This window comes from Punica granatum, chromosome 3 (genome assembly GCF_007655135.1).
Source record: "Punica granatum isolate Tunisia-2019 chromosome 3, ASM765513v2, whole genome shotgun sequence".
NCBI lineage: Eukaryota > Viridiplantae > Streptophyta > Magnoliopsida > Myrtales > Lythraceae > Punica > Punica granatum.
Window position 1 is genome coordinate 1,645,223 of NC_045129.1, and position 14,348 is coordinate 1,659,570.

The 14,348-nt window shown below is 37.7% G+C and overlaps 2 protein-coding genes and 1 pseudogene across 2 annotated transcripts; all 3 read left to right on the forward strand.

Moving 5' to 3' along the window:
* Positions 1-345: 345 nt before the first annotated feature.
* Positions 346-1,343, forward strand: LOC116198759 (umecyanin-like). Its single transcript, XM_031528990.1, has 2 exons — positions 346-635; positions 823-1,343. The coding sequence occupies exons 1-2, from the start codon at positions 452-454 to the stop codon at positions 1,188-1,190; spliced, it is 552 nt and encodes a 183-aa protein (XP_031384850.1). The 5' UTR covers positions 346-451; the 3' UTR covers positions 1,191-1,343.
* Positions 1,344-5,018: 3,675 nt separating this feature from the next.
* LOC116199398 lies at positions 5,019-9,044 on the forward strand (annotated as a pseudogene).
* Positions 9,045-12,225: 3,181 nt separating this feature from the next.
* Positions 12,226-14,348, forward strand: LOC116201343 (mucin-5AC-like). Its single transcript, XM_031532554.1, has 4 exons — positions 12,226-12,476; positions 12,599-12,982; positions 13,139-13,522; positions 13,732-14,348. The coding sequence occupies exons 1-4, from the start codon at positions 12,299-12,301 to the stop codon at positions 14,151-14,153; spliced, it is 1,368 nt and encodes a 455-aa protein (XP_031388414.1). The 5' UTR covers positions 12,226-12,298; the 3' UTR covers positions 14,154-14,348.

Genomic DNA, 14,348 nt, shown 5'->3' on the forward strand with positions numbered 1-14,348 from the left:
TTGTACTATACTGAAATAACTTTAAAACATTTTATACCATCAAGTAGCAAAAAAAAAAACTTTTTGTATCATATTGAAATATTTGTAAAATTTTTTGGACCACAAGTGCAATTTACTCATATATATATATATATATATATATATATATTTAAATATGTCGGTTGCTTCGACTCCCTTCGTCCGATTATGTTCGACGACTAATCTGCTTGGACCGATTCCTCGTTGAATTTGAAAACGGGTCCCCATGGTATGATGAGAACAAACGCATTAATCAACTGGCATCTACGTCGAATGGTCAAAAAGAGACTACTCCCTCCACCTACTCCCAACTCCATCTCCTACATAAAGCCACTTGATCTCCTCAATCAAACCCTCGCAACCCAAATCCTCAGAGAAATTCTACAGAATCGGAAGGGGCGACCTGAGGGTAGTCACAAGAACACATTCGAGTATGGCAAAACTCTCTCTCGTAGTCGTCGCTGCAATAGCAGCGTTGTCGATAATCGCACTGCAGGGTGCCGAGGCAGCAACTTACTTTGTGGGAGACACCGTTGCGTGGAGGATCCCTCCTAACGGGGCAGCTGCATACACGAACTGGTCGAGCAGCTACACCTTCCAAGTCGAAGACGTACTAGGTAAGCAACACATAATTACAAGTAGTCTCGCAACTTTCTAGTACGAGCTTGCAGCTGTTGATGGGACATATGATATGGGGGTCGATCGGCTTATGGAACTGTTTGTCCTGTATCTTCCATAGATTACTATAGCCTCGTGAATAAACTCACAGGAGCTGATCTTATAAGGTCTTGAATTATTTTGCAGTCTTCAACTTCGCAACGGGTCAGCACGACGTGGCTCACGTGACGCAGGCAAATTACAACTCCTGCGAGGATGATTCTCCGATTCAGCTTCTGACCACCGGTCCTGCCAACTTCACCCTCAACGCGACAGGGACTTACTACTTCATCTGCACCATTGGCGATCATTGTGAATCGGGTCAGAAAGTAACTGTAACTGTCGGATCCTCTTCTGGTAGTCCCAGTCCCACTGCCAGCCCCCCACCCGGCAACTCGACCACGACTCCCTCCCAGTCCCCACCTCCGGGCAGCTCCGGTGCCCCCTCTCTCGCAGCTGCATCAAAAGTCTTCCTTGCCCCTCTTGCCATAGTAATGGGTTTTATGTGGATATAGGAAGCAGCTAATTAATTCATCTCTTATACATGGATTTATTTACACCTTTTTGTACTATACCTATACATACAGGATTTATGTGCGCGCTCTAGCACATAGTGATGTACTGTGTATTTGATCACAATAAATGAATTTTTTCCTGCAGTTTTAGTATCTCTGTTTGATTAATATCATATTATATTTTCGATATTGCATCATTGTATCTGGAAACTTAATAGGTTTCAACCAATTTAGTCGAGCTAAATCGGCACATTAAGGGATAAAACTATCCCAACATAGATTTAATATCATATTATTATTGATCCTTCCTTCCTCTTTATTATTTTCTTTTGAATCCCATTGTCGGATATTCAGAACCTTAATAAGTTAAAATACAAACTGCCACGAGAGGATTAATTAGTTGGTTAATAAGCTTAGGACAACATTTCGGTATCTAAAAAATAAAATAAAATAAAATAAGGTTATGCATAATATTCCACTTTGCATTCCACAGAAAGGGAGCTAATTTCATCATACTCCTTGAAGTTTACAACCTGCGGCAATATGATCCCATGTGTTCTCAGGTTGTCTCAGTTGCACCATGCAATCGGTACTCGGTCTCAAACATGTGCCAAACTCAAGTATTTTTATCAATTGCACTATGTTTTTTGTTCTTGTAATTTTCATTCAGTATAAATATCCTTTTTTAAATAATGATATAATACTCATTATTATCGGGAAAAAAAACCCATACTCATGTGAATTAAATTAATCATGAGATCATTTCACAAATAAAAGGGTTAATAACTCAAAAAAGTATGAAGTTTAGTCTCTTTTTCAATTTTGACATAAATTTTATTTTTGGCAAAAAAATGTACGAACTTTGATTTTTTTTATCATGTTAGGCATCTATGCAACTTTCCATACATTTTGCTGACGTGGAGAAAAATAATATCTATGTGGCAAACAGTGTCACGCTCCGTCAGTAAAAATAATAATAAAAATTTAAAAAAGGGAAAGGCGGGTCACTGGGTACCCGAATTGAGGGGGCAGTGGCTGGCTAGGACCCCCCACCCTTTCTCCGGTCAAAGCCTTTCTCTTTTTTCTTTTCTTAATTCTTTTAAAATTATATTTGCTCACGTGGCGTAACACCATTTGCCATATAGGCAACGTTTTTCGCCACGTCAACTAAATGAATGGAAACCGACACATATGCCTTACGTGAGAAGAAAATCAAAATTAATATATTTTTTTACCAGAAAATAAAATTTGTGTCAAAATTTAAAAAAAGACCAAAGTTCATATTTTTTTTTGGTCATTAATCCAAAATAAAATGATAGAAAATTTAGACCCTTTCGACATCGTGTTCCCATGACAATTATTGATGTCGTCCTTGTATCTCACAATAACTCCAATAGATTTTATTTGTGGTCTGTATTTTTGGGACCAGTTTTAGGATAGGTTGATGGCTACTCCTAGTGGTCACATAATCCAACGCCGATGTTTCATGCACATGGAGCTGTTCGAGATATTATTGGGACTAAACCGTTGGAAAATGAAATGTGAAATAATTGATTTTATTGGCAAAATGGGACCTAGAATCATATATAGTAAAAGAGGAAGTTACTCGAATAATCTCATCCCGAGTGACAAGCTAAGTAGATGCTTCCTTAGCTTTACTATATTGTCAAAAATTATTATTTTGGACCAATATGGATTGGTTCAAGCGGTTCAACACTTGTTCCAATTAATGAAAGTCTCGAGTTCGAGTCCTTGTAAATGCATAAAATCCATAATGGAAGAGCATTACTTTTTCGTGGACCGACCCGACTCGACTGGATTAATCTAGACTCAATTGAGCTTTCAAATATCAAGTTTCACATCTAAAAAAATTATTATTTTGGGAATATTGAGAAGGACAATTCATTTTTTTTTGAGTAAGGGAGAATGACAATTCATTTTTTTTGGTGTTAAAAGCAAGTTTTTATTCGTTTATCAAAATTCAAAATCATTTCCAAAGTCAATACATAATTTTTATTTTGGATAAATGGTAGAGACTTTCATTAATCAAAAGGGATTTACATCAAAGACCATTTACCCTAAAAATCAACAAAACTAAGAAGACCCCTAATTACACCGTAGTATGTTAGCTAAGAGCAGAATGAGGGGGGTTAAACATATAATCAACTAGGACAGCATTTACAACTTTGTGAGAGAACCGGGAGAGTACAATTAACTTTGCTTTCATGTCTGCAAGTATCTTCCGAACCATAGCTGCTGTACATGAGATCTGACATTGATAGATTCTAGCATTTCTCTCTCGCCATATGCTATAAATATGATGCGTTTAGAGAAATTTCAGACAAATGACATCAAGTTTCTTGCCTCGAAGGGAACCTATCCAATACAGAAATTTAGCCATAATTTAATACTATTTTTTTCCACTACTAAAATTCGCTTGTTTTCTGAGGGAGCAATCCTCTCATAATGCTAGTACACGTCGATACCGAAGAAACCGAGGGAATTGAGTCCCTCGGTAAATCAAGCCTAGGTAATTTACCGAGTGATTGCTCCTTCGGTATTCCCTCGGGAACTCTGTGGGATTAAAAACAAAAATAATTACAAGGGAGTCCGCAGGCGCACGGGATTGCATGCACTCGCCCGCCAACGAACGTTGCATTCCACACTTTTTTTTTTACCCCAGCAAGATTCGAACCCGGATCTCCGCCTTTCACGCCCAACTCCTTAACCATAAAGCTATGCTAACATAATAAGTCCGTTTCCTACACCTAATTATATTTAATGTACTTATACTTATATATACATATTGAAAAATAAAAAATTTATAATATTGAAGTTAAATTAATTATATATATAATATACATTACTTTCTTTTAATTATATATAATATAATTGACGATTGATGAATAAAAGAAGCCGGGACCGTATTTTGTGCGGCTGCACGAGAAATTTATAAAAAATTAGATTGATGATTAATTAGTATGGTTAGTAGTCCAAAACAATATTAATGCATAATTGACATTCTAGACCGGATCAGGACTTTCAGATGTCAATGACTTTCTTGGCCAAGAACCATTTCATGGATTGGTTCACACCGAAAAAAATGACATTTTCATGGAAGCTGAATTTGTCAAAGAATTGAAAAAAGCAAATCACTAAAAGTCAAATCTTTACGTCCCAATTGCTCCACTCGTGCTCAATTATAATATAACAAATTGTGTCTAACCATGAGGTACGTTACAATAGGGAGGTCGGTCTATATAGGTGATTTTTACTTATAATGCTCAGGAATTCAAAATCCAATGAAAGAATCTTATGATTAGGACCAAGCAATATCCGAATAAGGCATATATTAGTTTTAGCCAATAGACTAGAGACATATCGTGATCTTACTTTAAAAATATAAAGGTGTATTAATTCTTCTTCATATGGATCCTAAACAACAATGAATAATTGACTTGGAAAAAGTATGAAATCGATCTAATCTTACGTTACGCGTTCATTGCCTTACTAGTTACGTGTTTAGGCTAGTTATTGATAATATACGTACCCTCCCACCCAACCACCCACGGGAGCCATTTAATTTCTTGGTCTATGTAACAAGTAATAATCACGTGTATCTATATGGGCGACGACGAAGTCCCTATATATCCTAATACTTTGTGGCTTGTGCGCGCGATCAATTAATTTCTTTCTTTCATTATTATTAATATTATTATTTTCAGTAATTATACAAACTCTATAAATAGAACCAAACATATATAGAGAAGACATCAAAAAAAAAAAACTGAAATATCATATACACGAGAAGAGAATTAATTTTAGATCATGATGTCTAAGCAGCTAATCTCTGTAACCATAGTGGCGGTCGTCACAGTGCTTCTTATTCAGTCCTCAGCAGCGGCGCCGACAACACATGTTGTTGGTGGAGATGACTTGGGGTGGGGTGTCCCTAAAAACCCCAAAGAATATGAAAATTGGGCGGACAATCAGACCTTCAAGGTCGGCGACATCCTAGGTAAGTCGTTAAATATTGCCGATTTCTGCATTTCGATAGTTAGGATTAGGAAGTCCCCACCTAAATACGTATATATGTATGTCAATAATTCCATTGATGGTTCCTCTTTTGTCATTGGAAAATTCAGAGTTTTAAGTCCACAACTGGAGAGCTGCGGCAGGTAAACTGGGTTACAAGGGAAGCATTTGATGCATGCGACTCGACCAAACGCCTGGGATCCCTCGGGGGCACTCCGGTTACTTTCGAGCTGAAAAATGCTGCCCCATACTACTTCATAAGCACCAGGCACGATCGTTGCCTCTCAGGCATGAAGCTTGCCATCAAAATTGTGAACTGCGACTGGACAATGAAAGGACGAGAACTAAAACACGTTTGTTTGAAAATGTTATAGATCTGTCCGGGGGCCACAGTCACACGCCCGCTAGTACTATTGTTCCATATATGATGGTACTACCTAGCATTATTTTAACCATCAAAATTATCGTACTATATTCAAATTGAAGTAAAATAGATCAATAAAATCGAGTCAGTAGGGGCGACGACGACCTAGGATATATATGTATATGCTTTTCCATAGTAATGGTATATATATATATATATATATATGTATGTATATTCTGGATGTAGAAACTAGAAACAGCTTCATCTGTAATTATCTATGGATTTATTTACACTTACTTGTACACCTAAGTCGTTTATTCGATCGGGACTTGGGTTTTAGATATGGATTTCTCTACGGTACAGATATATGTATTTGTGCTCTAACACATATATGCACTCTCTATTGAAGACAATAAATGAGTCATTTCTTCATCCCTATCTTCTTTAAGTTGTCACATATGTCAAATTACAAAAAGTTCTCTTTAAACAAACGTGATTGATCAGGCGATTCAGCGCTTATTTTTCTTAATCAAGATTTCGGGTTCGAGTCTACCGAAAGGAGAAAATCCACGCTCGAATAGCTTAATTTACCCCTTAATGGGCCAACCCGCTCGATTGGATTAGTCGGAACCCATTGAACTTCCCGATATCAAGGTGCACACCGAAAAAAAAAAAACTCCTTTCAACTTAATACTAGTAAATCACTTCGCTATGGGTTATATTTGTTGTCATATATGGATATTTACGTTTAACTAAAATGTTCAAGAATTTGTTGATATTGAGTTTTTTTTTTTGGATAAGTGTTTATCTATCATTCCACCATCTGCATAAAAATGTACATAATTTGATGGGAACCCATATAACAAAAAGAGATTAGGACCGAAAAGGGAAAAGGCCTATACAAGTTATGGCAAATTCAAATAAGAAGTAAAACAACAAGAATTCAACTTAGAATCGAGCTTTGGGATGGAGGCAACCCTCTCCCTTTCACATCGGATGATCTGTTCGGCAATAGCTTCAATAGATGAGAGATTCCTCTTAAATACTCTGTCATTCCTTTTTCGCTAAATATAATAGACATAAGTTGGCCAGAATAATTTCTTGATGATATTAGCCAATGATCTCCCTTTCAAGCTAGCAGCCATCTGTGATTCTACTGTCCATCCTACTGCAGATCTCCTAATATCAAGAGGAGAGAATATGCTCTCAAACCTTTTTAGAGAAATTGCAGCCAAAGAAAATATGTTCTCTTGGTTCTACATTAGCTTAACATAAATCACAACTAGGAGGAGATCAAGTTGCCCCACTTTGCCAATCTTGATCTCAATCTATCCAGTAGAGCAAGCCAGGAAACATTTTGATTTTGAGTATTTAATGACTTATATAATCAAATAAATAACTAATAACATAATCATTAGGATTTAAATAATAACAAACCGTTTTTTTGTGGAATGATATTTAACGAGAAATAGTACTTTATTATTTGCAAAGTAAATAATTCCAAAATGATATACAAAAAAAGTAGCTATTACATGCATAATTTTATAATATAGTGTGAAAAATTTTATAATAATTAGAAGGTAGGATAAAAATCATTTTTAGTGCTCAGTATTTTTCCATTTTTTCTATTTCGGTCCAAACTCATTTTTTGAGCTAAAACTTTTTCTAACCTTTTCTTGTTTGTTCACTTTTAATCCTCCATCACTTTCCCTCCGAAATGCATAGTTCTTTTAGGGTTTATTTCACTGTATAGTACGATATTTTAAAAATTTTCACTACATGACATATATCATATTAATTTTAATAAATTGCATGATTTTTAAAATTTTTCATGACATAGCACAATGTTAATTTTTCGTCAATTCCTTAACGGAGAGTTGACATGGCCGACGTTGTGAGCCCACCCTTAATACTATATGTGCTATATTGTGAAAAATTTTAAAATTTCGTACTATCTTGTGGAAAGTTTCAAGACCCACAAAAAGTCCAGTTATGCAAGGTGGACCCACAACGTTGGCACGTCAGCTCTCCATTAAAGAATTGATGGAAAATTGATGTCGTGCTATGCCATGAAAAATTTCAAAATATCGTGCAATTTGGTAAAATTACTACGATATATACTATATGATGCAATTTTCAAAATATCGTATTGTATGTAAATAAAAGGAAAAAAACCATCTTTTAGTCATATATATATATATATATATATATAAGTGCAAAAGAATTGAATCCAATTGCTAGCTTTTTCTGAGACATCGATTAATCGCTAAATTGTTTTTATTTCTCTAGTGTTTCATAACTATTATATATATACAAATAATAAAAAAATAAAAGTAATTTTGGCTGTTTTACTTAATAATATAATAATAGATATAAGGATAAATAAAGTCTCAATTCTCAATTAGACTTTACCAATCTACATAAATCTATGCTTTAAGCTCTAGTTTCCTCTCCCACAAATAAGTTCTTATGCACCTCGGCCGTACCACATGTTATCAAGTCGAGGCTTTGGTTCATTACCTCGACTCCTATCATATGATTATGTTCGACTAATCTGCCTGGACTGGTTCCTCGTTGAATTCGGAGAATGCTTTCTCATGGTATGATGAGATCAAACACATGATCAGTCGATCAATCATCAATTGACTGATTAAACAGAAGATAATTAAGTGCAAAGACAAGTTGCTATATTACCATGTGGCGTCGTTCCCCGGATGGTGAAAGAGAGACTAATCCTTCCACCTACTCCCGACCCAATCTCCTACATAAGCAGCTTGATCTCTCCTAACAGTGCAGCCACATACACGAACTGGTCGAGCAGCTACACCGTCCAAGTCGGAGAAGTACTAGTAAGCAACACATAATTACAACAAGTTTTGCTACTTCCTAATACGAGCTTGCATGTTCATGGGAACATACGGGGTCGGTCAGCTTATGGAACTGATTGTTATTTATCTTCCAGAAATTACTATAGCCTCGTGAATAAACTCACAGGAGCTGATCTTATAACTTCTTGAATTATTTTGCAGTCTTCAACTTCGTCATGGGTCAGCACGACATGGCTCAAGCAATGCAGGCAGATTACTACTCCTGTGAGGATGATTATCCGATTCAGCTTCTGACCAGCGGTCCTGCCAACTTCACCCTCAACGACAGGGACTTACTACTTCATCTGCACCCATGACGATGACTGTGAATCGAGTCAGAAAGTAACTGTTACTGTTGGACCCTCTCCTGGTGGTCCTAGTCCCACTGCCAGCCCACCGGCAACCTTATCCACGACTCCCTCCCTGCATCCACCTCCGGGCAGCTCCACTGCCGCCTCTTTCACGGCTGCATCCAAAGTCTTTCCTTGTCCCTCTTGCCTCAGTAATGGGTTTTATATGGATATAGGAAACAGCTAATCAATTCATCTCTTATGCGTGGCTTCATACTTTTTGTATACCTATCATTTATCCCGGACTCTGTTTTTAGTTTCATAAATATAGAGCGGATTTATGTATTTTGTGCTTGTAGCACATACGTATGTACTATATATTTGATAAAAATAAATGCGGCTTTTTTCAATACATTCACTACAAAAAATTGACCCTTTCGCGGCCTTTCTTGGGCAACATTTACAAAGCGTCGCGAAAAATTCTGTATGATGGACTTTGGACCAAAACGTCGCCATAAGTTTATCACGCTGACGCTTAAAAAAGCATCGCCAATATTTATTAAAAAGTTTTAAATTTTATTTTTAAAAAAATAAAAAATACCATGGGTGACACTTGAAAGCGTCAACAAAGGGCTAAATGGACAACTGACGGCCCAAGGCTGATGTTTACAAAGGACCCACTATTTTTTTTTGGTTAAATTTTAACTGTTTTACGACGACTTTATAAGCGTTGCCTTTGGCCTAAAACTAATGGCGATCCTTCCTGAGCATCGCTATAGGTCAAGTCGGCCCGACGCTTACGTAAGCGTTGGCCGGACCTAGCCCGACGGAACATGGGGCGACTCTGGCATAAGCGTCGCGAGACTCTTGGCAACACCTATAAATGTCGTCCAAAGTCCAAAAAAGCATCGCGCTAGTTACTTTTCCTAATAGTGATTTTCAATATTTCTATAGATGAATATGATATTCGATCCTTCCTTTCTGTTATTTTCTTTTGATTATCTATCATTGTCGAATACTCAGAACGTCCTTGTAATTGACGTTGGATTCATTGTCCGATATTCAGATCCTTCAACATCATGTTTGCATGACAACAGATAATGTTGTTGAACTTTACATGTCTCAAACGATCCCAATATATTTTATTGGGCTCGAAATCGACAAATTTTAGGATAGACTGGTAGTCAAGTATACTCTTCGGTTTCAGCTTGACACCACCACAATCAGTAGGGCTTTTTCCTCGTTGATCGTCACATGATCCATTCCAGTGTTACGTGTAGATGGAGCTGTTCACGATGTACGTAATTGAATTGCTAAACGGGGGAAAACGGAATATTGTGAAACGGTTAAAGATATGGGGGATCACATTGAAATTAGCCCATGCCTTTGGATCTTGCTCAAAGGTTATAAACTAATAAAATTCCTCTTCAATCCTATCAATCGGATTGGTCTAGAAAAAAGAGTCCTACTCCTATCAATCGAAAAAATGAAAAAATGAAAGCGAAGCATATCATTCGTATCTCTAAATATTGAGATTTATGATTTTTTTTTGGAGAAGATTTGATTTAGAGTCCTAGAAAAAAATAATTAATAACGTACTTGGATAATCACATGTCAAGGGCAAGCTGCGTAGAAGCTTCGTTGGCATTAGATTGTCAAAAATTATATTATTGAAATTGAGAAACACAATTGATTTTATAAATTGAAAAAAAAAATGAATAATGTACTTGTTAAGCGGTTTGGCACTTATTTTCTATAAATAGAGTTTCGCATTGAAATCTTATAAATGAACAAAATACATGATTAAGAGAGGTTTACCTTTTGGTGGGCCGACCCAAAGAAAATTGGACCGATTGGAGCCTTTTGAGTTTTCTGATACTAAGGTGTACATCCAGAAAAAGACTTGTACAAGGGATGCTTGGGCAGCAAGCAATGACACATTCAAGTATCTAGAAGTTTTTGTATCCAGGTCTGGTAAACAGCCGGGCAATATTAAAAAATGACTCCAATTTTCCTGCGAAAATATTAGAAAATTATATTAAAAACTATGAATTAGCACACTATAAGGACTTTGTATGAATTTAGGGGCCACTTTAGAAAATTCTAATCTTAAATTTTTCTTGTATGTCATAACAAAAATTCAGGGCGGTCTCAATCCTTATACCTAATAATTTATTGCAAAGTTTAATTATCGAAATTGACTACTTTTAAATTATACATGCATTTCCTACAACGATGTTACACGGTATTCCTTGGCTCTCTTCCCGTGTATATTTCCGTGATTTTTGTCAATTGATTAGAGGTCATGAATTTCTTTCTTGCGATATATGCTTTTTTTTTTTGGTGACGCGATGTATGCTTCTTTATGTTCACTTATTTCACTCAATTTCCTTAAAATCGATGTTTATATATATAAAATGTTAAACATAGTTTTTCTTTGTTTGTCGAGAGTCAAAATCATTTTCAAAGTCAACGCCAGCGAAATTTAGACATCATTTTCTTTATATATATTAGATCCTGCCCTTCTCAAATTCATTTCAATACTAATTACGTATATTAAATAATTCAAAAGATAGGGTAATATAATAGTGCACGCCTTCGTCTATTGATCTAAAGGTTGTAAGTTCGATATTTAGTGGAATTATCCGTGCCTTTTTATTTCATTGTACTAGACATTTTGCCTTCTTTGTAACCGAAAAAAAAAGTTCACTATGTGACCGAGTGATTGTTGTTCGTTGGTTCAAACGGTTCAAATTTATATTTTCTTAAATATTATTTCACATTCGAGCCTTTTGAATGGAGATAATTGAAAAAGTTTTATCTCTTAGTAAACCAATCCGACTCGAACTGAAACTGAACTAGTCATGAATCATTGAACTTTCGGATATCAAAGTGTTTCAAAAAAAAGAATCATTTTGATCATTCACATGATTTTCTCATGATTAAATCAATTATAACTATTTGTCCAAAATAAAATTAATTTACGATGCATAATTGAAATTCTAGAGCACATCATGACTTTCAGATCATTTCATGACTTTCTGGAAGCTGTGTGTGTCAAAGAAGGCATGCAGATAATACCATTATGGAGCAAAAAATTCAAAAAAGAAATCATTTGATTATATTTTCCCCGTTCCAAATTTTCCCTTAATGTCAAGTTGCTCATGCTTAATTAACGTAACGAGAAGGAGTTTATTCTTATGTTATCCCGTACGCTAATCCTATGCAACAACTAAAAACAGACCTGGAACACGTGAAATCAACTGAACTAATGTTACGCCCCTACTGCATAATTAATTGATATGTTTAGACTAATTCCTAACGTATATCATGCGCTGCCATTTAACTAATTTCCTGGTCACGTTTACCTGTTGCATGCGCAGCCCTAGCAAAAATTATGTGGGATTCTAGAGTCCTAAGGTTTGACTTGTGCTTGTCGAAATGCAAACTCTATAAATAGAACGAAAGATAGCCTGGAGAAGACACATCACAAAACAAAATCGACCGATCATAACGAGAAGAACGTCAGCGGTCCACTACGATACAATCGAGATGTCGAAACTAATCTCTCTAGCTATAGTAGCAGTCACAGCGCTTCTTATTCAATCCTCAGCAGCACAGACCGCACATGTCGTCGGAGGCGACTTTGGGTGGATTGTCCCTCCCGGTGGTTCAATCGCATACCGAACATGGGCAGCCACCCAGACTTTCACTGTCGGCGACATCCTAGGTACGTAATAACATAGATATTGTTGATTTCTGTATTAAGTACTCGTTCTCAACGAGGAAGATACATAGAATTGTGGGAATTTCGTCCAACTCGTGTGATTATTTTGTGCTCTTCCACTTCAGTGTTCAACTTCACGACCGGAGAGCAGGACGTGGCCAGAGTGACAAAGGAAGCATTTGATGCGTGCAACTCGACCGGCCCGATCTTCCTCGAAAAGACTGGCCCCTTCAATTATACGCCAGACTCTGCAGGAGAATACTACTTCATAGGTACCATGGACAGGCGCTGCACCTTGGGCCAGAAGCTCGCCATCAATGTCACTGCTCTGGGTCCGACTCCTAGTCCATCTCCTTCATCCCCGCCAGATGCTCCGGCACCGGTGACCCCGAGAGGCCCGGTGACCTACACCGTTGGTGATGGTCTCGGGTGGGAAGTCCCTCCTGGTGGGGAAGTTGCTTATGCCACTTGGGCTCGCAACAAGGTCTTTATGGTCGGAGACATACTAGGTAAATTGTTAATTAAGTGCATATGGCTATATTTATCCTTTCATTTTTTATTTTTTTTGGTAGGTAAACAGGGCAAGAGCCCGATATCCTTTCATTGTTTAGTACGCTACCATGTCTAATACACAATCTTACCATATCGATCATTGTTATATGCAGTTTTCAACTTCATCAATGAGACACAGGACGTCGCAGTGGTGACCAAGGAAGCCTATGAGACGTGCAATACAACTAGCACCATCTCCATCCTCACAACCAGCCCGGCTAGGGTAACCCTCACCAGTGCCGGCGAGTATCGCTTCACAAGCACTTACTCTCGTCACTGCGCTCTCGGGCAGAAGCTCACCATCAATGTTGTTGCCTCTGGCCCAATTCCAAGCCCGGCTCCATCATCATCCCCTACAGCTCCGGCACCAGTGACCCCAAGGAGCCCGGTGACCTACTACATTGGTGATGGACTTGGATGGGAGGTCCCTCCTGGTGGCGCAGTCGCTTATGCCACTTGGGCACGCAACAAGGACTTTATGGTTGGAGACACGCTAGGTACATATATGATCAGGACATGTTTACCTCGGGATATAGCTAATTTTATTTTTCATATATGTTTCGTTTTTCAAGATGTATTTTGGATATAAATTGTCCATTATTGCGTATTTATTTGAAAATGTTTTACTTCGAATCATCACGAAAAATATCTCTTTTTATTTTCATTATACATTTCTAATAAGATTGTTCGGTTTCATTGTATGCAGTTTTCAACTTCATCAATGGGACACAAGACGTGGCGATTGTGACCAAGGAAGCCTACGAGAGCTGCAACACCACCAGCACCATCACCATCCTCACCACCAGCCCAGCCAGAGTAACCCTCACCACCGTCAGCGAGCACTTCTTCACGAGCACTTACTCTCGTCACTGTGAACTTGGCCAGAAGCTAGCCATTAACGTCACCGGAACCACTGGCACCTCCCCTTCGCCATCTCCCAGCATTGCCACCCCACCAACTGGCACTTCCACTCCAACCACCAGCACCCCTGGTTCTTCCTCGCCATCCCCAACCGCAGGTGGACCTGCAACCGCTCCGCCACCCTCTAGCTCGGCTCCCCCTAGGGTGATCTACGGCTTCTCCCTGATCACCCTCTTGTCCACCATCTTCTTAGCCGTCTTCCATTGATTTCTTCGTTGCCACTTCATGAGATTTTCTCGTGTTTTTTCGTCCAATTCCTGTAGCTATTGATCATATTTTACACATACATATGTTCTCCTACTTTTTTATGTAATGTAATAAGAACATTGTTATTCATTCCTCGATATACATGTAGTCCGTTACAGTATCTATATAAATTGCGCATTTTATAGTGGAACAAAA